The sequence below is a fragment of the Lemur catta genome, chromosome X (genome assembly GCF_020740605.2).
Source record: "Lemur catta isolate mLemCat1 chromosome X, mLemCat1.pri, whole genome shotgun sequence".
NCBI lineage: Eukaryota > Metazoa > Chordata > Mammalia > Primates > Lemuridae > Lemur > Lemur catta.
Window position 1 is genome coordinate 47101488 of NC_059155.1, and position 25539 is coordinate 47127026.

Consider the following 25539-nt stretch of genomic DNA (forward strand, 5'->3'; position numbering starts at 1 on the left):
TGTCAGCTGTAGTCTTCACAGATATCCTAAATTAAAGAGGTTCTCCTTAATTCCCAGTTTTCTGAGAAGTGTTTATTTTTTAATCATAAATCATTGGTGAATTTCCTCAAAAGCTTTTTCTATATCTATTGAGGTGATCTTACAGCAGTTCTTCTTTAGTTTGTTAATAGGGTAAATTACATTCACTGAGACAAAGAGGTGATAAGAAAGAAGACAAATAGCAAAATGGTAGTTTTGAATCTACTTCAATAACTACTGTTAAAACCGGTTTCCCTCGGCCCCGGGAACAGAATGACAGAGTCACTGAGGCTACAATAAGGCAAAGGAGTTTTATTGACTAGCTCGAGCTAGGGTCCAAGCCCCGAGTACCAACGCAGTGGTCTCTTTCCATGGGCAGGGACCCCGTGCAGCGGGAGTACATGTCTTTTATATTCTTTCCTGGAATTCTTTACAGCCAGTTACTTTCGATAAGGGGACATACGCCCCTCACAAGCTTGTTCACGTATTGATCAGGCCTTGGCCCCCTTATCAGGAAGCTACTCGTGGTTGTTTTTTTTTTTCTTTTTTTTTTTTTAACTACATTGGAGCATGTTTTTAGCTCTCTGTCGCAACCAAGCGTTAAGCAAGCAAGCCTTGTATACAAAAGCGGACTTTGGCTGTTAGCTATAAGTTAAGCAAGGAAGCCTTGTATACAAAAGCGGACTTTGGCTGTTAGCTATAAGCAAAACAAGAATTAACTAAAATATTGTTTCAGTCCTGTTCTACACTGCATTCAATGCAAATTGTCTAAACACATCAATGAAAAGCCAGAATGTCAGATTACATAAAAAAAGAAACCAAACTCTCATCTGTCTATAGGAAATCTACTTGAAATATAATACCATATGTAGGCTACATGTTAAAGGATAGGAAAAGATACCCCATGCAAACACTAATCCAAAGAAAACCAAAGTGGCTACGGTGACAACTGAGAAAGTAGACTTCAGGAATATTGCCTGGCATAAAAAAGGATGTTACAAAAGACTAAAGGGGGCAAAATTCACCAACAAATTTTAAAATTCTAAATTAATATTCACCTAACAACAAAGCTTCAAAACGCTTGAAGCCAAAGTGGTACAACTCAAAGGAGTAATTATTCAATTTCACAAGTATACTTGGAGACTTGGACATTCTTCTATCAGTGATCAATAAGATGAGTACATGGAAAACCAGTACGGATATAGCAGATCCGAACGACACTATCAACCAACTTTACCTATTTGACAAGTATACAACTCTCAGATGAACAGCAGCAGAATAAGCATTCTTTTCAAGTACAGACGGGGCATTTACCAAGAGGGATCATGTCTGCACCACAAAACAAACCTCCAAAATTTAAAATAATTATAATCATGCAATCATATAATCTTTGACCAAAATAGTACCAAACTAGGAGTCAATAACAGAACAATATCTCGGACATCCCCAAATGTTTGTAAATTAAACAGCACACTTCTTTTTTAATGTCTATATTTGTTTTCTAATTTCAAAATATCAATGGGGTACAAAGGTATTTGTTACATGGATAGCTTTTGTACCGCTTGAGTCAGGGCTACAAGTGTGCCCATCACCCAAATAGTGTTCATTGTACCCATTAGGTAGGTTTTTGCCCCGCCCCTCCTCCCCCCTCCCCCCTGCCTGTTTTCCAATGACTTTTACTTTCCTCTCTGCACATGTGTGCCTGTCGGTTACTTCCAATTTATTACAGAGTACGTGTGGTGTTTGTTTTTCCATTCTTGAGGTACTTCACTCAGGATAATGAAACACCACCCTTCTAAATAAATAATGGGTAAAAGCAGATACAACAAGAAAAAATAGAAATTGTTTTTAATGAATGAAAATGCAAACACAAGGTATCAAAATTTGTGTGGTGCAGCTAAAGCAGTACTTAGGGGGAAATTTATAAAATTAAATGCTTATATTAAAAAAGAAGAAAAGTCTCCGATCAGTGATCTAAGTTTCTGCCTTCAGAAACTAGAAAAGGGAGAGCAAGTGAATCCAGGGTAAGCAGAAGGAAGTAAAAACTAAAGATAAAACCAGACACCAGTGAGAAATCAATAAAACAACAGTACAAAATCACTAATTATGGACGTTTATTTGAAAGAAAAAGATCAATAAAATTGCTGAATCTCCAGGCAGATGGATAAGGAAACAGAGAAAAGAAATGAAATAGCAACATCAGAATGAAAAGGGGAAGATCATGGCAGATTCTAAAGGCACTAAGAGTATAATAAGGAAACGTTCATGACTTTGTTTGATGTTAAGAAACCAGTAATAGAAAGGAATTTCCTTAAGCTGATAAAGGTATCTACAAAGAACTTACAGGAAACGTCGTATTTACTGGAGAAATGTTGAGAGGATTTAAGATCAGGAATAAACCAGGATGTGTCCTCTTACCACTTCTATTCATCATTGTACTAGAACACTTAGGCAGCATAGTATGGCAAGAAAAATAGATGGAAAGCAAAGAGTTTGAAAATAAGGGACTATAATCTCTGATTATTTGTGGGTGACTTGATTGTGTCCATAGAAAAGTCAAATGAATCAACAGATAATTCATGGGAATCAGTGAAAGTATTTAGCCAAGTTGCTGGACAGAGTCAATATACAGAAACCAAGTGTATGTCTAAATAGCATGAACACAGAGAAGATGAATTTTTAAAGTCCAGTTGATGATAATACCTAAAGTACTTAAAGTACATAAGAATAAATCTGATGAAAGATGTACATGACCTCTATGTGGAAAATAGTAAAACTTTATTGAAAGACCTAACTAAAAGGAGGGATATTCCATGTGCTCGCATTGGAAGAGTCAATTTTATAAAGATGTCAGAACTCACCAAACTGAGCTATGGATTCAGTGCAATCCCGATCAAAACACCAACAGGATATTTGTGGAACATGACAAACGGATTCTAAAATGTACATAGAAGTGCAAAGAGCCGAGCTCTAACACCCAAATGTCAAGAAGAGACGATAGAAGAATATCTTCATGACCTTGGGGTAGGGAAGGATTCCATAAACAAGACAGGAAAAGAACCCAACTATATGTTCAAAATTTTTTTTTAATTCTAGCACATTAAAATTAAGCACTAGGATGTCCTACATATACTTTGACATGCATGAAAAACGAGATGAATGGATGAATGAAGGATGGATGCACGGACGTGTGATAAACAAGTGTAATAAAATGTCACCAGTGGAACCCAGATGATGGGTACACAAAATGCTTACAACTTTTCTGTGTGTTTGGAGCTTTTCATTAAAAAATGCTGTGCAAGGCCGGGCGCGGTGGCTCACGCTTGTAATCCTAGCTCTGGGAGGCCGAGGCGGGTGGATCGCTCGAGGTCAGGAGTTCGAGACCAGCCTGAGCAAGAGTGAGACCCCGTCTCTACTAAAAATAGAAAGAAATTATCTGGCCAACTAAAAATATATATACAAAAAAATTAGCCGGGCATGGTGGCTCATGCCTGTAGTCCCAGCTACTCGGGAGGCTGAGGCAGTAGGATCGCTTAAGCCCAGGAGTCTGAGGTTGCTGTGAGCTAGGCTGACGCCACGGCACTCACTCTAGCCCGGGCAACAAAGTGAGACTCTGTCTCAAAAAAAAAAAAAAATGCTGTGCAAAACCTTTTAAAAGTGTATCTTCTCATTAAAACGTACAGTAACGGGAGCACAGGCAAGCTACCAACTAGAAAAAGATAATTCTCTATCACGAGAAAGCATCAAAGAATTAAAATATAGACTACAAGGAGAACTCCCACAAATGAGCAGGCAACTACCCCAAGGGGGAAATGAGCGAAACATAGTCAACAAACACCTCATAGAAAAGAAAACCGTAAAGGCCAATACATGTGAAGACATGCTCCGTCTCATTACTAATCAAGGGAATTACACATTAAAACCACAGTGAGATACCATTTCACATTCATCAGATAGACAAAAACTTTGTAGTTTCCTAACATCAAATGATGAGGAGGATGTAGAGAAACAATTAAACATCCTTCATACGAGTGTAACTTAGCACAGTCACTTTGTAAGAAATCTGGCACCATCTGGCAAGCTTGGAAATCTGCCTCCCCTGTGAGCCACCAAGTCCACTCCGAGGTATAAACACTGAAACAGGAGTCTGAGGTTGCAGTGAGCTATGATGATGCCACTGCACTCCAGTCTGGGTGACAGAGTGAAGGAAACAAAAAAGAAAAAAAAAAAAAGAAGAAGAAGAAGAGGATAAAGAAAGAAAAAGAGAGAGAGAGAGAGAAAAAAGAAGTGATGAAGACCAGTTCGGGGATAGAGGTTACCTCTGTGAAGGGTGAAGGCAATAGGATCAGGAGGGAGAACGCAGGGACCTGTAAGGTGATGCTACTGTGTGAAAACGCACTTCTGTAAATGCTCGCTGAGGGAATGAATGACGCCAAAATCTGTAACTCTAGCTCTGATCCCTCTCTGGAGCCACAGAAGCACATGACTGAGAGAATTCTGCATATCCTTCGCGAGCACCTCAAACTCGACGGGTGCAAACACCAGCCCCATCATTTCCCATCTAAACTTGCTCAACTTCCTATGTCCCTGTGAATCTTAGTTGTCCTTGACTCCCGCCTCCCTGTGCTGGCCAAGGAAACCCGCCCCTCAGATCTCCTGCTGCAGAGAGCACAGTTGATTGACAAGCCCCAACTGCCACTTCTCTGGGTCCCCCCCACTGACTCTGCACCAAGAGGACCCCTCTTCTGGGCAGCTGCCAGCCAGTGACCGAGCGTGGCAGGGGTACGTGGCTGTGGGAAGCTGAGCCTGGGGACTTGGCATCAGCCCGGCTGAAACTGTGTCAGAACTGAAGTGCATCTGAGATTCCTAGCTGACCCTCCTTCCCCGGTGTCTCTCTTCCAGGCATGAGATCTGCATCGCGCACTCGCAGGACTCTCCCCGCCTGCTCCTGCTCCTTCCCCCTTTATCCCTCAGGTGCAGGTTCCCCACAGTGATCTCCCACATCCAGTCACGTCTTGGCCTCTATACTTCTGGAGGACGCAGACTCACAAAAGTGGTCCCAGGAGTGTCTGGGGGCTGGCTCACCACCACCAGAACGACAAAGAGGATCCCATCCTGAGTGTTACGTGGGGCATGGATAATCTCTGGTCACAAAGTGACCTCCCGATGGCTTGAGGCTTCACACTTAGTTACCTGGGAAACACCCCAGTGCGGGGTCTCACCCTCGTCCATCCGTGAGATGATTCGGGCCTTTGAACAGTAGGGAGGGAAGAACGTCTACACGGATGGTGGGAGCAGCTGGTGACGGCTAAGTGGTGCCGACACCCTGCAGAGGGATAATGAGAAACTGAGGGACGTTACCACACGGTTAAGGGCTCAGTGTAAGAGCCAGAAGGCCTCCTGGCTGGCTTAGAGGGAGGCCCTTACCTCCTGCAGAAGAGGAGCAGACACAACTGAGGAGAGGAGCCCTGTATCGGCATGATTTGACAGCAAGAGATGCAGGACTCCAGAGACGTTTAGGTCTTCAACAGATGCAGGCCCTGGTCTGTGAAGGTCGGGGCCCTGTTTGGAAAAACCCAGGCTCCTGAACTATGCGACGGGGAAGGCTGGATGGAGAGTGCAGCCTTCCTCCCCTAGGGAGCGCCAGCGCGTGCGCTGCACTGGCAGACGCTACAGAGCCCTAGCCCCTACAGGGCCCCAGGCGCCGCCCTCAGGGGCTGCCCCATCTCCTCTCCATAACCTGGCTGGGGAATGCGCGCCTGAGGCTGAGGGAGAGAAGAGATTACACACCCAGGAAGCTGCGGGGAAGAGCTAGCCTGTGCTGGCGGGAGCCAGGGGAACTGCCCTGGGGCTGGGGCTGGGGGTTGAGGGCGCTGGATCAGGGGCCTGGAATGTAAGGCTGGATAAGCAAGTTTTACCCAGGGGGGTACTTGCTCCTGTCATAGGAGTTAGCACCCTGGCAAGGACTCCAGGAAAGGGAGGAAATCCACTGCCAGGCTGACCCCTAGAATCTTGGGGAAACTCATGGCCCCCGTGAACAGAAATGGAAATGCCTGCCTGGGAGTGGCAGACGGCAGAGGGAGGAATAAAAAGGTTGAAAGATGCAGCCGCCCGGGAGCGGATGGAAAATGGGAGGCCAGCGAGCCAGCCTGAGGGTTACGTTCCACGGTAGCGCCCAGGGGACACACCACTGGCCAAAGCCACAGGGAGTGTTCTGGTGAGAGGGCCCGGAGCACGACTAAGGAGGTCGGTGGTGGCCCTCCTCTGCAGGCCAGTGGGGACGGGGCAAGGAATGTGGTCCCAGGTCTGGGCTCATTACCACCATTCACGCAAGGTTGGGGCCCCGGCAGGATAGAAGGCAGGGCACGGCTCTTACCCAACCGACGCCAGGAGACTAGTCTGCAGTAACAACCGGCAGAGTCGGTGGGGGCAGTCACGAGTGCTTGACCCACAAGAAGCCAGCAAGATTGTTCACACACACGGCCCCCTAGGTGCAACTACAGCCAGAAAAAGGCAAGAATGCAGGAGCAGGAGGGTGGTCATCCGGGTAAGGAGCCACGAACCCCTGCTCAGTTCCTGGTCCTGGACAACTTTCAGACCAGCCCCATTGACTGAAGAGGCGGATGAGTCCCGAGGAGGAAGGACCTGGAAACAAGGCGGTGAGGATCTACTGTCACTGTGCCATGGTCCTTCCCTAAAGAGACAAGACTGCCGTCTCCTCGAGGTGACTGTACACTGGGGAAAAGGGGATAGCCAAGATTTCTAGGACTATTGGAAACAGGGCCTGAGATGACATAGATCCTGGTGGTCCAAGGTGTCACCATGGGGCCCTGGTAATAAAAGCAGTTCGGGATAGAGATGGGTTCACAGAGAGTCAACTGGCTCCCAGGACCTACACCGTGGTTCTTTCTCCTGTCCCCACATCAATGCTGGTAAGTGATACATTTGGCAATTGGAGCAATAACTCCCAGCCTGGGGCCCTGGCCAGCAAGGTGGGGAACGCCATAGGGAACCCCTGAAACCGGCCCCCGCCTCAGATCAAGAAATTAAGTCAAAACCAGTATCAGATCCTGGTGCAAGTCTGGGGGCCGACAGAGATTAGTGCCCCCACCAAAGATCTATAGGACTCAGGGCAAGAGGAAGTAACAGGGTCGCGGGGATGAAGAGAGTGGAGAAGAGTGAAAACGTTTTAGGATTCTCGGTACGGGAGAGGGAAGGAGCAAGGGAATGAAAACGAGGAGAGGTACACCAGAGGCTTCAACTGGTGTGATCGTGACGTTTCTTAAGACCGGTGGTGGGTACGGGAGATTTTGCTTTGGTTTTCGTTATCCTTTTTGACATGGCTGAAACAGTGCACCGTGTCTTCAAAAGTCATGGCAAGGAGTGTGAGAAGGAGTTGTGCAGACACAGGCAGGGATCGTGGAGGACCTGTCAGACGTGGACGTGGACGATGGCAGCTTTCTGGAAGACCCAATCGACCCTGCTCTGTAACCCCCAGCAGAGTAGGCTTCTCAGGTGTCGACTCAGAGAAACCAGGGACCTGACTTCCCACGGGCAAGAGTTCAGACACCCCAGGCCTCTACTGGAGACCAGTCAGAGTAGGACGTACAAGGCAGAGGTAACGGAAAAGACAGGTGAACGTGAGTGGGAAAGCGAGGAAGGAAGGCGTGAAAGGAATGAGTCTGAAGGAAAGGTATGAGAGGCTGCTGGAGTAGGCTTGGCTGGCGAGGAAAGGAAATTCTAACGCTCCAGGGCCTCAAGGAAACCAAGGAAGGGAGCACTCCCCACATATCAGGACTGCTCAGCTCAGGGAAGCTGGGGACCGGTAGCTCCAGGGGCAACATGACAGAAAATTGGCATGCCACCACCACCACCACCGTGAGGCCTTTGTCATGTGTCCTTTCAAGGCTTAAAAAGAAAACAAAAAAGACACGTCATTTTACCTACACCTGTATGTATTTCCAAATGACACACAGGATCGGTTTGGGTTTTTCAGTTTACAAATGTCCATGCAAATCTATGCATTCTTGTGCAACTTGCTGCATGCGACCATGAGAGTTTTTGAAGTCTGTTAACACAGCCTCATGTGTTGCTTTGGACCGCTGAGATTTAACCTACTGGACGCACATGCCCACGTTGCATCCGTCCACTCCTTTACTGATGGGAATTTAGAGCAATACCCGATTTTCCCTTCACCGACATCCTTCTGCATGTGTCCTTGTACACTACACCTACCAGCGTTTCTCCAGAAGGTGTACCCGGCAGGTCTGCCAGGTCATTGACGGAGTGGGTGTTTCGCAGTTTAAAGAGTCTCGGCTCACAGCACGGACTATGGAGCCTGACTGCCTGGTTTCCGTCCTGCCGCTGATACCGAATGACCTTGAGCAAGTCGCTGAACCTCTCTGTGCCTGTTTCCTTGCCTGTGCGAAGGTGGTAATAGTAGGTACTTTGACCTAGGACTGTCATGAGCATGAGTTAGTATTTATCTACAGTGCTTAGAAGAGAGCCGGGCACATAGTAAATGTTATATAACTTGCATTTCACAGACTCTGCCAAATTACCCTCCCAAATGGCTGCTCTCCCTCTTCCCCCCTGCCCCAGCAGTGAGCAAAAGCACTGGTTTGCTCATAACCTCTCCCTCCCTTGGAATGGCTAAGCTCTTTAATTGTTGCAAACCTGGCATGTGAAAATTGATCTGTGGCTTTAGTTTGCACCTTCAGGATCAGTGACGGTGAGCATCTTTTGGGGGGTCCTTGAGCCTTGGGATTCCCGCTTCCTTGAATAAACTCAGAGTGAGGGTGTGGGGGCCTGGGAGAGGTGGGAAAGCTCTGGCCTGCCAAACTGCCACGCCAGTAAAGTGTCATGGGCACACAGCCACGCGCCGATTTGATTACCTATTGTAAGAAAAAGAAGTGAAAGATAACCCAGATCAGAAAGTAAGAAGTTAAATGACCTCTGCTTGCAGATGACATGATCTCACATATAGAAAACCCCAAACAGTGCACCAAAAAGCTATTAAAACTAATAAAGAAATTCGGTAAAGTTGCAGGATAGAAAAGCAACATTCAGAAGTCACTTGTGTTTCTATACACTAACAACAAACTATTCACGTTTACCATAGCATGCAAGGAAAAAATACTTAGGAATAAATTTATCCAAGGAGGTGAAAGCTCTGCACACCAAAACTATAAAACACTGATGGGAGAAAAAACACGAATAAATGGAAAGATACCCCGTGCTCATTCAAGGATTGGAAGATTATTAAAATATCTACACTACGCAAAGTTATATACAGATTCAACGCAAGCCCTATCAAAACAACACAAGGGTACTTTTCATATTTTTCCACATGTAGACAAGACAACCCTAAAAGCTCTGATTACTGACCGTGGGCTTCCTTGCGCATCTTCCTATCGGGTGGGAGGTGTTGTGGAATAAAGCCCTGCAAATCCTCCCTGCGCTGGGCGCTTCGCATCCCTCATTCACCCTCAAGAGCCCCCGAGCTAGGTGCCGTCACTTAGTCCACTTTACAGATGGGAAACTGAGGCTCAGAGACGTGTCTCTCAGTGGAAAGCAGATGCCCGGCAGAGGGACGGCGAGAAAGAGGTGGGACGAGAGCACGAGGCCGGGAACCTGCGACCCAATGGGCTTCCCACCAGCCAAATGACTGGCTTCGGGCAAACCAACCGCCCTCGTCCCTATTGGTTGGGGCCGGAGAGGCTGCCAAACAAGGGGCACGCTGGTTGGTGGGAGCTGGAGAAGCGAACCAATTAGAAGGCCGCGGCGCGGGACTGCAGGGGAAGGGAAGCCGCGCGTTGTTTCAGGCCCTGTCATCTCGTGCTGCGTCCCAGGCAACCGCCCCCGTGCCGAGGGCGACCGTCTGCCATCACACCGGGCAGATCGAACCGGCGACATGAGTTCCTCCGATGAGGTGTCTGTTTCGGGGGCCGCTTTCGGCCTGGAGGGCGGGGAGCGGGCCAGCGACTGCCCGACCAGCCCCGGAGCGCGGGGCCCCGGCCTAGACCTCGATCTGGGGGCGCCACGGAGCAGCCAGGGCGAGGGCGCGCTTGCAGACCCCGAGGGCTTCCAGGCCCGGCAGGAAGTGATAGAGGCGGGAGGGGCCGTGCTTTGGGGCCCGAAAGGTGGGCCCCGCACCCTGAGTGAGGAGAAGGGAGACGATCTGGACTACCAGTACCACGTGCCTGAGGAGCCTGTGGCCATCGTGCAGCCGCCGAGTGACTGGGATGTCCGGGGCGTCCACAGACACCCATGCTCAGAAGGCCCCGACGCCCAAGTGTCCACCGTGTGGCCGGACCTAGAAGCAGGTCCCACCGGTAGAGGCGCGCTGACCACCTTTGGAAGCCCTCCCCCCGTCATCATGCCCCGGAAAGCCCGGGCCCGCGGGTACCCGAAAAGAGGCCCTAAAAGTAGGCTGAGCGTCGGCGGCAGGGATCCCCAGCGGCCCTCCGAGGAAGGCCTGGTCGAGCTGCCTTCCGACCCCGAGTCACCAGATGAGTTCGGGGAGGTACGAATGAGGGTGAGCATTTACCCCAAAGGAGGAGACCAAGGCCAACCCAGCAGCCCCGAGGAACCTGGGGACACACCTAGACACTCGAGTTTGCTTGTCAGGGAGAATACCCTTCCCATGCCCGGCCCTTTCGTGACCTCTGCTCCCAGAGGACTCACTTGATGCATGGAAAGGCAGGACGAGGGAGAGCTGCACAGCTCTTCCTCTAAGCAAATGCAGGGCGTGGTGTGGGGGAAGGCAGGGAGCAGGCCCGGCATCCCAGGAGCTGCTGCTGCTGCTGCTGTGGGCAGCCTGCCCCGGGCTGTTCCTAGGAAGAAGGTGGCCCAGGAGAAGAAGTGCCCAGGGGCTGCCTCAGACTTAGCCCTAGGGGGAGCCTTTTCTCCATGGGGGCAGAGACTCTCGGCAGTTCCCCTGGAACGAGCCACCTTCCCCCAAATCCTTGGGGTTCCACTGCTTGGGAGGTCCAAAAGATATTCCTTGCTCTCATCGGGACCCAAACAGTCCAAGCCCAGCAGGACTGGGAAGAAATCTGTGGCCAGGAAGGCAAAGCAGTCCCAGCCTGCGGGCAGAGACAATAATGACCCAAATAGAGATCCAGTCCCAAAGGCTCAAGTGGGTAGGCCATCCTCCTCCTGTCTCCCCACACTTCCCCTCCCCATCAGAGGCATCTTTACTCTGTCCCTTGCTCAGGGCCTGTCTTTGGCAGTCCTCAGTCCCTAGGACACCCAATCGGGGTCATCTTAGTAGGGGCACACATTAAGAGAGCACTTGGTACATGCCACGCACTGTTCTTGACAGTTTGCACGTTTCCTGCCTCTTCCCCAGAGAGGAAGTGGGCTAGCAGCTGATTTCGATCGGACGACCCTTTAAAGTTTGGGCTGCAAAGCTTGGGTGCGTAGACTCCTCAGCCTCCTGACTCCTCCTTCCTAGCTGTTCCCCAAGCCTGCCTGGCAGGGGGCCTGGACTCTCTCAGCATCCCCCTGTTTTCCCTGACTCAGGGCTGCCTGCTGGCCTGAGGCCCTGAGAGAGAAAGTGCTAATAAGATTATAGCCGCTAAATTTCCCCCCTTACTGCCCAAGTCACCCCAGCCCCTGCACATACATGCTCACACCCACACGTCCTAGACAAGCTCTGAGAAATTCTTGTTTCAGATTCCAATGCCAATGCCAGGGCCACCTTGCCTGCACATGCATCGTGGAGAATTCAGCAGTGGCGACCCCAACACCAGAGCCCCCCAAGCTCCAGGAATCTCACAGGCCTCGACCTTGACCGAGAGAGTCCTCAAGCCTAGAGGCCCTGCACCCTCCAGTGAGTCTTGTGGGATTGGTAAGAGTGAAGGGGTGAGGGGTGGAGGAGGGCAGCCTCTGGCTCTGTCAATTCTGAGGGCTCAGCCTTGCTCCCAGGCTTCCCGGCCTAACCAGGCACCCCTTGCACAGGAAACGGGGTGTACACAGGGCAGGGGTGGGATTTGTGGGGTGGGGGTGATTTGTACCACCACCCCAAACTCTGCCTCCAAAAGTACACTCGCAGCAGAGCAGAGCCTTTTATGTTAAGTCCTGTTCAACTGCACTGTTCCTCCCAGGGGCTGGCTGTGGCTGCAGCTGTGCTAGCATCCAACCGAGAGCCACAATCCCAGGGGCCACAGGCTCAGGGGGGCTGACACTGGGGAACAGGAACAGGGAAGGCAGGCCCAGAGAGAAGGTGGGAGCCGCCGGACTGAGCAGGAGCCAGTGGCTGCCAGCAGAGGGTGATGCTGCCTCACTTTAGAGCCAGCTGGGCCCTTTGCACCTCCAGGCTGTGAGGCTTGGAAGCTGGATTCCGTGTTCTCTTTTAGGTGACCAGGAGCCACCTGTCCATGCCCCAAGACCAGAAAGGCAACAGGAACCACTGGGAGCACAGGGCTGTCTTCGGGTAATGCCTGGTCTGGCTCCTGGAAACGGAGGTCCTGACTAGATGGTGGGAACTGTGTCCAGGTTAAACTGACGTGTTTTGTCCCCTCCTCACCCGCATCCCGCACCCCACGGAGAGAGGGCACCTGCTTTCCACTGTGGATTCCTTGATGATCTGGCCACTGGGGTGTGGGCGGTGGGGGATGTAAGGGCCACAGGCAAAAGGGAGGACGATGAGATTGGAGCCCAGAATATGGTGATCATTTCTCTTCCTTTGGTGTCTGCTGCGCTAGTGTGCCGAGCTGGAGAGAGAGATAGACGACCTGAAAGAGCGATTAGGTAAGATGAACCCCAGGCTCGGGCTGGGGCAGGGGCTGGGACAGACCTAGGTGTCTTCCTGCAGATGCTGGGCACACGGGGCAGGTATGGGCTGCAGGTGCCGGGGGCACCAGTGGGACAGATGTTCCCGTGGGGAGAAGAAGCAAGCAGGCCTGGCCCTGGAGCCTTCTATGCATTGACAGCCAGGGGTGAGCACGGATATAAATGTATCGGCTGAGCTCCCTGTACACTTTGGCAAGGAATCCCACAGAGCTCCTTCTCTTAGCACGTTTAGGGCTACCTCGTGTATTTCCCCCTTTCCCTGCTTGGTATGCCTTCTGTGCATTTTCTTATTGTTTCTTTGCCGGTTTGTCCTTTGAACACGTTCTGAACGGTTCTGGGGTGCCCCAGTGTTTAAGAAACACTGGTATATTTTGTTCCCGTTTAGAAGACATTCCCACGTGTAATTCAGGTGGTGGGTGGGTGAGTCGGTCCCAGGGCTGACTGGACAGGGGCTGCTGAGGTTTCAGGTTGCAGGGCTAGGCGGGTCCCCCGGACACAGGGGGTGGGTTTCTGTGTCCCTATGTCTGCTGTGCCCGGTTATGTCTCTCTATTCCAGCGGCCATGAAGTGCCTCCTCGACAAGTTCCAGGCGCAGTGAAGTGAGAGAGTGAGTGTTACACATACCATACCTGTTCCCGCAAGGTGGTGGCTTCGGGGCCCTGTGGCCCGACACTGACTCTTCCGCTTCACAGGTTGAACCCAGCATCTTCCTTCCAGACCGGCAGCTGGTACCTCTGGAGCCCAGGAGCTGCGACCAAGCTGGTTCCCTACGTTTCTTCTTCACCCGCAGCTTCCTCTTGCCCCCTGCTCTTGCCCTCACCTCACCCGAGTTTATGGGAAATTATCAAATTAAATTAGCTCTCATATTCGCATATTCTGTGCTCTGCCCTCTTTCCTGGGAGACGGGGCGTCACTGCAGAGGGAAGGGGTGGGGGTGCTCCTTGATTTTGGAGCATTTGAAGCCAGGTTACCTGGCACCCTGTGCTCTGCCCTGTCCCTGTGGGACGTCTCAACCAGGATCTGGGTGGCAGCCCTGCGCTCAGGCTCACCGTAGCGCCCTGGGTCTAGGCTCCGTAGGGTCCCTGCCCGGCCACATTAGGAGGCCCTGTTCATGGTCGCAACCAATGTCGTCTGATTTTGGGGTCCCAAGGTTCCCATGCTGCACCACTACCGGACCCTTCCCTTTAGCAGGAGCTAATCGACCTCCTCCCAGAGTTCCCAGCCCTCTTTCCCTTCCTCACTTGGTTCGCTGTCCTCGTTGGCCACTCTCGCCCTTCTTTTTTGTCAGCAGCATCCCTGGTCTCCTCCGTGGTTGATGCCCGGGGCCTTTCCCGCGGGGTTATTGCAACAGGTGTTAAAGAGCAGGATTGAGCTGAGCCTCCCCCTCCGGAGCCCCGGCCTCCTTCTGGAGTCATTCTCTCCCTCTGGAGCCGCCACTCACACGCACAGCTTGCCCGGAAACTGGCGCATCATCCTCACTTCCTCTTTAGCCCTCACCTTGGAAACTCAGTTACCAAATCCTGTCAGTTCTCCCCCGTTAGTTTCATTGGAGGGGTGGAGGCAGGAGCCACATCCTGCGGTATGGTGAAGCGAAAGGGGGGCTGCAGGGGACACAGAAGAATGGAGCAGTTTGGTCTGTGTGCTGCAGGTGGGGGAACTGAGTCCCTTCTGGCGCCTCGGGGCCAAGCCGGGGACACTGCCCACTGGCAGCTAGGACAGATGGCCTATGGATCAGACCTTCCACGTCCCTCAAGTCCTAGATGGACAATCGCCCCGTCTCCAGCCCGACGGGCTCCGCAGGCTCGACTTGAGCAAGACCAGTTAGTTTCCAGGGCACCTGTGCATGCTAGGTCTGAATGTCCTTGGACAGTCCCCGTCACATACCATCCGGCCACCCCCATGCCACAGACTCTGCTGGACGTGATGTTTCCGTGTCGCAGCTCAATCTTCCAGACTGCCTCCCGAGGCCTCATGAGGTCTGTTTGAGCTCCCTGTTCTGATGTCACCCTCACTGACAGCTGGGATCGCCTCCTTCCTTCAGCGAGGGTCCCGGGCTGGGCGGGCCTGACACTCAGAGGGACAGACTCCTGTGTGGGTGAGGTGAGTGCATGTTCCGCCAGCTCCCATCGCCCAGAGACTGGGTGTTCAGCAGACAAAGAGGGCACAAGTGCAGAAACCATCCGGGGTTAGCGTGTGCAGGGAGGGATGGTCTGTCTGTGTGTCTGCCTGCGTGCCTGTGGATCTAATCGGGGACGATCTCCCTGGAGGGAGAAAGAGCTGATTGAGGGAGCGGGGGCAGTGTGGTCAAGGATCCGTAAGGGATGAAAACAGCCAAAGCAAGGGTGGGATGTACCTTTCACAAGAGGTGTCCTTCAAGTCCGAAAAACACACAGGAGCGCACAGAGTGGGATGAGGTGGAAGGGGCCAAGCCCAGTGATGGGCGTCAGGGCTCTGAGAGTGCCGCAGTCCCCGCAGCAGGCTCCTGATCCTGTGTGTGATGAATATGATGTCTCGAAAGTCCTGTGTGTGTGGGTGGCATGACAACCTGAAGGCTGGCTACCTGGGAGTCGGTGGGACGTGCCTTCCCTGTGAAGCAAAGGGCTCCCGTGGGAGACTGCCACGTTGTGAGCTGACGGAGACACGGGTAGCATGGGCGCGGTGAGGATGGAAACTAGGGAAGAGGGACTGCCCTGGGAAATCTACTCAGCCGTGGTACCAGCCCTCCCCCTATTCCCACTCTGCCTCCCTTCTGTGCCGGCTGGTACGAGCTCAGGGAGACGGCCCATCACACGTGTGGTGGGACCATCACAGACCTCAGAGGCAGAAAAGAACATGAGTGGGGACTTAAACCATCTGCTTCAAACCCTCACTTGAGAGGGTGGGCTTGATTCCGCAGGCTGAACCTTTGACCCTGACCCCAGTGGTTCTTTCGTAGAAGGAGAACAGAGCGGGTTGGCGTCTGGGTGCAGACTCTGGCATAGATTTTCAACTTGGGATTTTGACACCCACAGAGTCTAGACGGAGCGTGCTACAGTGAGTCTGAGCACTGGGCTGCCACCCAGATCCTGGCCCAGGCGCTGCATGGTAAGCTGGTGGAGCACTGGGTGCTAGGGTACCGAGCTTCAAATGCTGAAAATGGAGCAGGACCCCTACCCATCGCCTCTCCGGAAACGACCCTGCCCCGAGAAACCAGGCCAACCACAGAATATAACAATATGAGACCTGCTTTTATTTGATAATTTGCTGTAAGCTGGGCTGAGGTGAGGGCAAGAGCAGACAGCAAGAGGAATCGGTGGCAGAAGAAACGGAGGGAACCACCTTGGTCGTAGCTCCGGGGCTCCAAAGGTACCAGCTGCTGCTCTGGTAGGAAGATTCTGGGTAGAACCAATCAAACAGAGCAGAGTCAGGGTCCAGCCACAGCCCCCCGAAGCCACCAGCTTTGCGGGAACAGGTATGTTATGTGTAACACTCACTCACTCATTTCCAAGGGCCTGGAACTTGTCAACGAGGCACTGCATGGTCGCTGGAATAGAGAGGCATAACCGGGCACAGCAGACATAGGGACACAGAAACCCACCCCCTGACCAAGGGGACCCGCCTAGCCCTGCAACCTGAAACGTCAGCAGCCCCTGTCCAGTCACCCAGACCCTGGGACCGACCGACCCACCCACCACCTCAATTACACGTGGGAGTGTCTTCAAAGTTTGAACAGAATATAGCAGTGTTTCGTCAATGCTGGGGCACCCCAGAACCATCCAGAAGGTTTTAAAAGGACAAATAAGGAAAGAAACAACAACAAAACCCGTACAAGCCATACCCAGCAGGGAAAGGGGGAAATACACGAGGTAGCGCTAAACGTGCTAAGAGAAGGAGCTCTGTGGGATTCCTTGGCAAAGTGTACACAGAGCGCAGCCGATACATTTGCATCCCTGCTCACCCCTGGCTGTCAATGCACAGAAGGCTCCAGGCCCAGGACTGCTTGGTTCTCCTCCCCACGGGAACGTCGGTCACACTGATGTTGCCAGTACCTACAAAACATCCCTGCCCCGTGTCCCCAGCATCTGCAGGAAGATACTGTGGTCTGTCCCAGCCCCTGCCCCAGCCCGAGCCAGGGGTTCATCATACCTAGTCGCTGTTTGAGGTTGTCGATCTCTCTCTGCAGCACGGCACACTAGCCCAGCAGACACCAGAGAAAGAGAAACGATCACTACATTCTGGGCTCCTCCCTCCTTTTCCTCCTTCTCGCCTGTGGCCCTTACATCCGCCACCGCCCACAGCCCAGTGGCCAGACCACCAAGGAATCCTCAGTGGAAACGAGTCGCCCCCACTGCGTGGGACGTGGGATGCGAGGGATGAGGGATGCAAGGAAGCAGTGGACGACACAGAAGTCAGCTTAACCCAGACACGGTTCCCACCATCTAATCAGGACCTGGGTTTCCAGGAGCCAGACCAGGCATTACCCGAGGACAGTCCTGTGCTCCCGGTGGGTGCTGCTGCCTTTCCGGTCTTGGGGCATGGACAGGTGGCTCCTGATCACCTGAAAGAGAACACGGAATCCAGCTTCCAAGCCTCACAGCCTGGAGGTGCCAAGGGCCCAGCTGGCCCTAAAGTGAGGCAGCATCACCCTCTGCTGGCGGCCACTGGCTCCTGCTCGGCCCAGCAGCTGCCACCTTCTCTCTGGGCCTGCCTTCCCTGTTCCTGTTCCCCAGTGTCAGCCCTTCTGAGCCTGTGGCCCCTGGGATTGTGGCTCTGGGTTGGATGCTAGCACAGCTGCAGCCACAGCCAGCCCTTGGGAGGATCACTGTGGTTGAAGAGGACTTAACATAAAAGGCTCTGCCCTGCTGAGAGTCTACTTCTAGAGTCAGAGTTTGGGGTGGTGGTATGAATCATCCCCATCCACAAGTCCCACCCCAGCCTTGTCTACACCCCGTTTCCTGTCGAACAGCTGCCTGGGTAGGCAGGGAATCCCTGGAGTAAGGCTGAGCCCCCAGAAGTGACAGAGGTAGAGGCTGCCCTCCTCCACCCCTCTCCCCTACACTCCTTCCAAACCCACAAGACTCACTGGAGGGTGCAGGGCCTCTGGGCATGACGCCTCCCTGGCTCAGGGCAGTGGTCTGTCAGTTTCCTGGAGCTTGAGGGGCAACGGTGTTGGGGTCATCACTGCTGAATTCTCCATGATGCATGTGCAGGCAGGTCTGCCCTGGACTGGGCCTTGGAAGCGGAAAGAAAATTTTCCCAGCGCTGGGCTAGGGCATGTGGGTGTGAGTATGTATGTACAGGGGCAAGGAGAGAGGAGGCCAGAATATGGTGATCATTTCTCTTCCTCCGGCGTCCACTGCGCTAGTGTGCCATGCTGCAGAGAGAGATAGACGATCTTAAAGAGCGACTAGGTATGATGAATCCCTGGCTCGGTCTGGAGCCGGGGCTGGGACAGACCACAGTGTCTTCCTGCAGATGCTGGGGACATGGAGCAGGGATGGGCTGTACGTACTGGTAACATCAGTGGGAGCAAGGTTCCCCTGGGGAGGAGAACCAAGAAGTCCTGTCCCTGGAGCCTTCTATGCATTGACAGCCAGGGGTGAGCACAGATAAAAATGTATCGGCTGAGCTCTGTGTGCACTTTGCCAAGGAATCCCACAGAGCTCCTTCTCTTAGCATGTTTAGCTCTACCTCATTTATTTCCCCCTTTCTCTGGTTGGTAGGGCTTGTACTGGTTTTGTTGTTCCCTTTCCTTGTTTGTCCTTTTAAGACCTTCTGAAGGGCTCTGGGGTGCCCCATCGTTGACGTAAAACTGGTATATTTTGTTCCCTTTTAGAAGACACTCCCACGTGTAATTCAGGTGGTGGGTGGGTGGGTCAGTCCCAGGGCTGACTGGACAGGGGCTGCTGAGGTTTCAGGTTGCAGGGCTAGGCGGGTCCCCTTGGTCAGGGGGTGGGTTTCTGTATCCCTATGTCTGCTGTGCCCGGTTATGCCTCTCTATTCCAGGGAACATGGAGTGCCTTGTTGACAAGTTCCAGGACCTTTGAAGTGAGGGTTACACATACCATACCTGTTCCCGCAAAGGTAGTCGCTTTGGGGGGCTGTGGCCCGACCCTGACTCTGCTCTGTTGGACAGGTTGAACCCAGCATCTTCCTACCAGACCAGCAGCTGGTACCTTTGGAGCCCAGGAGCTGCGACCAAGCTGGGTCCCTCTGTTTCTTCTTCTGCCACCGATTCCTCTTGCTCTCTGCTCTCGCCCTCACCTCAGCCCAGCTTACAGCAAATTATCACATTAAAGTAGGTCTGGTATTATCATATTCCGTGGTCTGCCTGGTTTCTGGGGGGAGGGGTCGTTGCGGGGGAGGCGATGTGTAGGGGTCCTGCTCCATTTTCGAGCAGTTGAAGCCCGGTTCCCTAGCACCCTGTGCTCCACCACCTTACCATGCAGCGCCTGGGCCGGGATCTGGGTGGCAGCCCTGGTGCTCAGACTCACTGCAGCACGCTCCGTCTAGGCTCTGTAGGTGTCAGAATCCCAAGTTGAAAGCCTCTGCTCTTTAACACCTGTTGCAATAACCCCGCGGGAAAGGCCCCGGGCTTCAACCACGGAGGAGACCAGGGATGCTGCTGACCGAAAAGAAGGGCGAGAGTGGCCAACGAGGACAGCGAACCAAGTGAGGAAGGGAAAGAGGGCTGGGAACTCTGGGAGGAGGTCGATTAGCTCCTGCTAAAGGGAAGGGGCCAGTAGCGGTGCAGCATGGGAAACTTGGGACCCCAGAATCAGACGACATTGGTTGGGACCATGAACAGGGCCTCCTAATGTGGCCGGGCAGGGACCCTACGGAGCCTAGACCCAGGGCGCTACGGTGAGCCTGAGCGCAGGGCTGCCACCCAGATCCTGGTCGAGACAACCCACAGGGACAGGGCATAGCACAGGGTGCCAGGTAACCTGGCTTCAAATGCTCCAAAATCGAGGAGCACCCCCACCCCTTCCCTCTGCAGTGACACTACCTCCCGCAAGAAAGAGGGCAGACCACAGGATATGCGAATATGAGAGGTATTTTATTTTGATAATTTCCTGTAAACTCGGGTGAGGTGAGGGCAAGAGCAGGGGGCTAGAAGAAGCCGTGGCTGAAGAAGAAACAAAGGGAACCAGGCTGGTCACAGCTCGCCGGCTCCAGAGGTACCAGCTGTCGGTCTCGTAGGAAGATGCTGGGTTCAACCTGTCAAACAGAGCAGAGTCAGGGTCGGGCCACAGCCCCCCAAACCCACCAGCTTTGCGGGAACAGGCATGGTATGTGTAACACTCACTCTCTCACTTCAAAGGGCGTGCAACTTTTTAAGGACGCTCTCCACGACCGCTGGAAAAGAGAGGCATAACCGGGCACAACACACATAGGGATACAGAAACCACCCCCTGTCCCCGGGAGGACCCTCCTAGCCCTGCAACCGGAAACCTCCGCAACCCCTGTCCTGTCAGCCCTGGGACCGACCCACCCACCCACCACCTGAATTACACGTGGGAGTGTCTTGTAAACGGGAACAAAATATACCAGTGTTTCTCAAATACTGGGGTCCACGAGAACTGTTCAGAATGTGTTCAAAGGACAAACAAGCAAAGAAACAACAACAAAACCCGTACAAGCCATACTAAGCAGAGAAATGGGGAAATAAATGAGGTAGCGCTAAATGTGCCATGTGAAGGAGCTCTGTAGTATGCCTAGGCAAAGTGTACACAGAGCTCAGCCGATACAAATCTATCCGTGCCCACCCTGGCTGTAAATGCACAGAAGGCTCCAGGGCCAGCACTGCTTGGTCCTCCTCCCCATGGGGACGTCGGTCCCACTGATGTCGCCAGTACCTACAGCACATCCGTGCCCCGTGTCCCCAGCATCTGCAGGAAGATACTGTGGTCTGTCCCAGCCCCTGTCCCCAGCCCCAGCCAGGGGTCCATCATACCTAGGCGCTCTTTAAGTTGGTCTCTGTCTCTCCGCAGCAGAGCACACTAGCCCAGTGAACACCGGAGGAAGAGAAACGGTGAGTATACTCTGCCCTCCTCTCTCCTTGTCCTCCCTCTCGCCCGGGGCCCTTACATCCCCCACCACCCACAGCCCAGTGGCCAGACCACCAAGGAATCCTCAGTGGAAACGCGTCGCCCCCACTGCGTGGGACGCGGGATGCGAGGGATGAGGGATGCAAGGAAGCAGTGGACGACACAGAAGTCAGCTTAACCCAGACACGGTTCCCACCATCTAGTCAGGACCTCCGTTTCCAGGAGACAGACCAGGCATTACCCGAGGACAGCCCTGTGCTCCCGGTGGTTGCTGCTGCCTTTCCGGTCTTGGGGCATGGACAGGTGGCTCCTGATCACCTGAAAGAGAACACGGAATCCAGCTTCCAAGCCTCACAGCCTGGAGGTGCCAAGGGCCCAGCTGGCTCTAAAGTGAGGCAGCATCACCCTCTGCTGGCGGCCACTGGCTCCTGTTCGGCCCAGCAGCTGCCACCTTCTCTCTGGGCCTGCCTTCCCTGTTCCTGTTCCCCAGTGTCAGCCCTTCTGAGCCTGTGGCCCCTGGGATTGTGGCTCTGGGTTGGATGCTAGCACAGCTGCAGCCACAGCCAGCCTCTCGGAGGAACAGTGTGGTTGAAGAGGACTTAACATAAAAGGCTCTGCTCTGCTGAGAGTTTACTTTTGGAGGCAGAGTTTGGGGTGGTGGTACAAATCACCCCCACCCCACATTCCCACCCCAGCACTGTCGACATTCGTTTCCTGTGGAAGAGGTGCCTGGCTAGCCCGGAAAGCCTAGGAGCAAAGCTGAGCCCCCAGAAGTGACAGAGCCAGAGGCTGCACTCCTCCACCCCTCTCCCCTCCACTCCACCAAACCCACAAGACTCACTGGAGGGTGCAGGGCCTCTGGGCGTGACGCCTCCCTGGCTCAAGGCCGTGGCCTGTGAGTTTCCTGGAACCTGGAAGCCTCTGGTATTGGGGTCGCCACTGCTGAATTCTCTACGATGTATGTGCAGGCATGGTGGCCCTGACCTGGGCGTTGGAAGCTGAAACAAAAATATCTCAGAGCTGGGCTGGGTCGTGTGGGTGTGAGCATGTATGTGCAGGGGCTCGGGTGAGGTAAGCAGCAAGGAGGGGAATTCGGAAGCCATAATCTTATTAGCACTTTCTCCCTCAGTCAGTCCCAGGCCAGCAGGCAGCGCTGAGCCAGGTAAAACAGGGGCATGCTAAGGCAGTCCAGGCCCCCTGCCAGGCAGGCTTGGGGAATGGCTAGGAATGATGAATCAGGAGGTTGATGAGTCTAGACTTCCAAGCTTTGCAGCCCAATCTTTAAAGGGTCATCCCATCAAGCCCAGCCCCTCTTTCGGAAAGAGGCAGGAAACATGCAAAGTGTCAAGTACACAGCCTGGCGCATACTAAGTGCTCTCTTAACCTTTGCCCCTGCTAAGATGACCCTGATTGGGCCTCCTAATGATCGTGGACTCCCAAGGACAGCTCCTGAGCAAGCGACAGAATATAGATGCCTGAGCCGGGGAGGGGAAGTGTGGGGAGACAGGAGGAGGATGGCCTACTCACATGGGCCTTTGAGCGTGGGTCTCTACTTGGGTCATGATCGTCTCTGGCCACAGGCTTGGAATCCTTTGCCTTCCTCGCCCCAGATTTCTTCCCAGTGCTGCTGTGCTTGGAGTGTTTGGGTCCGGACGAGACCAAGGAGTAGCTCTTGGATTTCCCGAGCAGCCCAACACCAGCGATTGGGGGCAGGGTGACTGGTTTCAGGGGAACTGCTGAGAGTCTCTGCCCCCATGGAGGAAAGGCTCTCCCCAGGGCCAATTTTGAGGCAGCCCCTGGGCACTTCTTCTCCTGGGCCACCTTCTTCCTGGAAACAGCCTGGGGCAGGCCGCCCACAGCAGCACTAGCAGCTCCTGGGAAGCTGGGCCTGCTGCCTGCCTTCCCCAACACCACACCCTGAATTGTCTTAGAGAAAGAGCCGTGCAGCTCTCCCACGGCCTGCCTTTCCCTGCCTGAAGCCAGTCCCCGGGGAGCAGAGGTCAAGAAAGAACCTGGCATGGGAAGTGTCTTCTTCCTCACAAGCAAACTTGAGTGTCTGGGTGTGTCCCCAGGTTGCTCGGGGCTGCCGGGCTCGCCTTGGACTCCTCGTTTGGCTTGGACTCCTCCTTTGGGGTAAATGCTCACCCTCATCGGTATCTCCCTGAACTCAGCTGGTGACTCGGGGTTGGAAGGCAGCTCGACCAGGCATTCCATGGAGGGCCGCTGGGGATCCCTGCCGCCCATGCTCAGCCTACTTTTAGGGCCTCTTTTCGGGTTCCCCCGGGCCCAGAATTTCCGGGGCACGATGGAGGTGGGACGGGAGGCAGACATGGTCAGCGCGGCTCTAACACTGAGCCCTGCCCCTAGGTCCGGCCAAAGAGTGGACATTTGGGCCTCGTGGCCTACTGATGATGGCTGTCTGCGGAAGGCCCGGATATCCAACTCGCTCAGCGGCTGCACGATGGCCACACATTCGTCAGCCTGGAGGGACTCGTAGTCCAGATCGTCCCACATCTGGTCAGTCGGGGTGCCGGGCCGGCCTTCCCGGCCCCAAAGCACGCTCCTTCCGTCCTCCTCATCGTCGTCCAAGCCCTCGGGGTCTGCAAGGGCGCCCTGGCCCTCGCCGCCCCGCGGCGCCCCCAGATCCAGGTCTAGGCCGGGGCCCCGCGCTCCGGGGCTGGCCGGGCAGACGCTGGCCCGCTCCCCGCCCTCCAGGCCGAAAGCGGCCCCCGAAACAGACACCTCATCGGAGGAACTCATGTCGCCGCTTCGATCAGTCCAGTTTGTGGGCAGAGGGCTGCCCTTGTCACAGCAGGAGAGCCCCGGACACACCCACCTCGGGTGCAGCCAAGACAAAGAACGTGTCTGCCCCTCAGGAGCCACAGGACATGGCCTCCAACAGCGCGGCCCTTGCTCAACGCCCGCCTTCTCAACCCCACGGCCTTCTCATTGGTTGGCTTCTGCGCCCGCTCAACGCCGCTGCCTTCTCATTGGTTCGCATCTCCCAGCCCCCGCTAACCAGCGCTGCCCTTGTTTGGCCGTCTCTCGGGTCCCAACCAATAGGGGACGGCGGCGTTTGGTTTGCCCCGAGGCCAGTCCTTTGGCTCCTTGGAAGCCCGCTGGCTCACAGGGTCTTGGCCTCGGGCTCTCGTCCCAGCTCTTTCTCGCTGTCCCTCTGTCGGGCATCTGCTTTCACACTGAGAGCCACGTGTCTCAGCCTCAGTTTCCCATCTGTAAAGTGGGCTAAATAACAGCACCTAGCTCAGGGGTTTGTGAGGGTCACTGGTGGATGTGAAGCAGCCAGCGCAGAGAGGATTTGCAGGGCTTTATTCCCCAACACTTGCCACCCGTGAGGAAGCCCGCAGTCAGTAATCGGAGCTTTTATGGTTTTCTTTTCCACGTCTTTGAAACATTCCCTTGCTGCTTCTCAGATTGGATAATTTCAGTTGACCCTTCTTGAAGTTCACTGATTCTTTGCCTACTCAAAACTACAGTTGGCCCCCTTGGTGGGTTTTTCATTTCAGTTATTGCACGTTCAGCTCCAAAATTGTGGTTCGGTTCCTTTGTGTAGTTAGTGTCTTTTTATCGATAGTGTCTATGTGGTCATGTAGTATTCTTCTGGTTTGATTTAGCTCTTTGAGCATATTTGAGACAATCGAGTTAACCTCTTTGTCTACTACGTCCAACATCTGTCCTTCCTCAAGCACAGTTTCTCTTAATATCTTCCGTGAATTAGGCATACTCGTGGGGGGGTATTTTTTATTTTTTGCATGCTAAGTTTGTTGTTAAAAACGACATTTTGGGTATTGTAATATGGTAACTCTGGGCATCATATTCCAGGGTTGTTTATTTTCTTTCCTGGTGTGGGATGTAGCTGTTTATTTGTTGTGTTCTAAACTATTTTTGTAATTTGTATTCTTTGTCAGGTTTGATATCTGAGGTGGGAAGGGAGGATGAAGAAGAGAAGGAGGAGAAGGAAGCAGAAAGAAGAACAACAAAAACCTCTTGCAGTCTTTGCACATTTGTTCTATGCTTAGAGATTTGGTGAGTGCTCAGCCAGGCCATTTAAAACTCCGAGTTAGCCTTCACTTCTTGCTTGCGCTGAGACAAGAGAGCAGCCAGACTTGAAAGTTTAGGTCCTTTTCAGGACCTCTCTAAGCATGCATCCAGCCCTGGACACGCACATGGCTTTCTGAATTCCCCAGTGAACATGGACAATTTTGAATGATCTAATTTCCCCCTCTCCCCAGCTTTTCCTCCTAAGCTTTGAGCACTCTTCTGAATGAATTAACTATAATTTTTTGCTGCTAGAAGCTTCAGACTGTTTGCCTTACAATGTTTTAAAGGAATATGTGCCAGTTTTTCTTCCTGAGTGAGTTCTGAATAAGGTGCATCAGCCCTTTGGCTAGCCCCGGACAGATTGGGACAGACAAAATTCTTTCAGGTAAGCCAGCTGGGCTCTCTTCAGAAGCAGGGACCAGAGTGTCACACTGGGAATGTAGACTGTGAGCCAGCTGAGGTCCCAGGGTACGGAGGAATAAAAATGCCACAATTCTTATATAGAGTTCTTAAATTGCCCCTTTCCTGGTTAAGCATTTACCTGGTTGCTGTAAAGCTTAATTAGTTTCCAGAATTCTAATAAAGTTGATTTTCATAGTTTTTGCTTGCTTGTTTGATGTTTTCATAGAGGGACT

General features: G+C 53.1%; 1 protein-coding gene and 1 long non-coding RNA gene across 2 annotated transcripts; one reads left to right on the plus strand and one right to left on the minus strand.

Annotated features, from left to right (window-relative positions):
- Positions 1-11463: 11463 nt before the first annotated feature.
- Positions 11464-13630, plus strand: LOC123628724 (uncharacterized protein CXorf49-like). Its single transcript, XM_045538627.1, has 5 exons — positions 11464-11854; positions 12381-12457; positions 12729-12774; positions 13373-13422; positions 13508-13630. The coding sequence occupies exons 1-4, from the start codon at positions 11704-11706 to the stop codon at positions 13411-13413; spliced, it is 315 nt and encodes a 104-aa protein (XP_045394583.1). The 5' UTR covers positions 11464-11703; the 3' UTR covers positions 13414-13422; positions 13508-13630.
- A 6248-nt stretch (positions 13631-19878) lies between these two features.
- LOC123628726 lies at positions 19879-21162 on the minus strand. The gene is made up of 4 exons (XR_006731746.1): positions 21087-21162; positions 20752-20797; positions 20104-20153; positions 19879-20015 (listed from the first exon to the last, which is right to left on the minus strand). It is a non-coding gene; the product is annotated as an uncharacterized LOC123628726 (long non-coding RNA).
- Positions 21163-25539: the final 4377 nt, after the last annotated feature.

What these genes read in the sequence shown, in the direction of transcription:
- LOC123628724 (XM_045538627.1), top strand. Translation starts at nt 11,704, where the DNA reads ATGCCAATGCCAGGGCCACCTTGCCTGCACATGCATCGTGGAGAATTC. An exon ending in TAGAGGCCCTGCACCCTCCA is followed by an intron (nt 11,855 to 12,380) that starts GTGAGTCTTGTG and finishes GTTCTCTTTTAG; the next exon opens with GTGACCAGGAGCCACCTGTC. An exon ending in CGACCTGAAAGAGCGATTAG is followed by an intron (nt 12,775 to 13,372) that starts GTAAGATGAACC and finishes TCTCTATTCCAG; the next exon opens with CGGCCATGAAGTGCCTCCTC.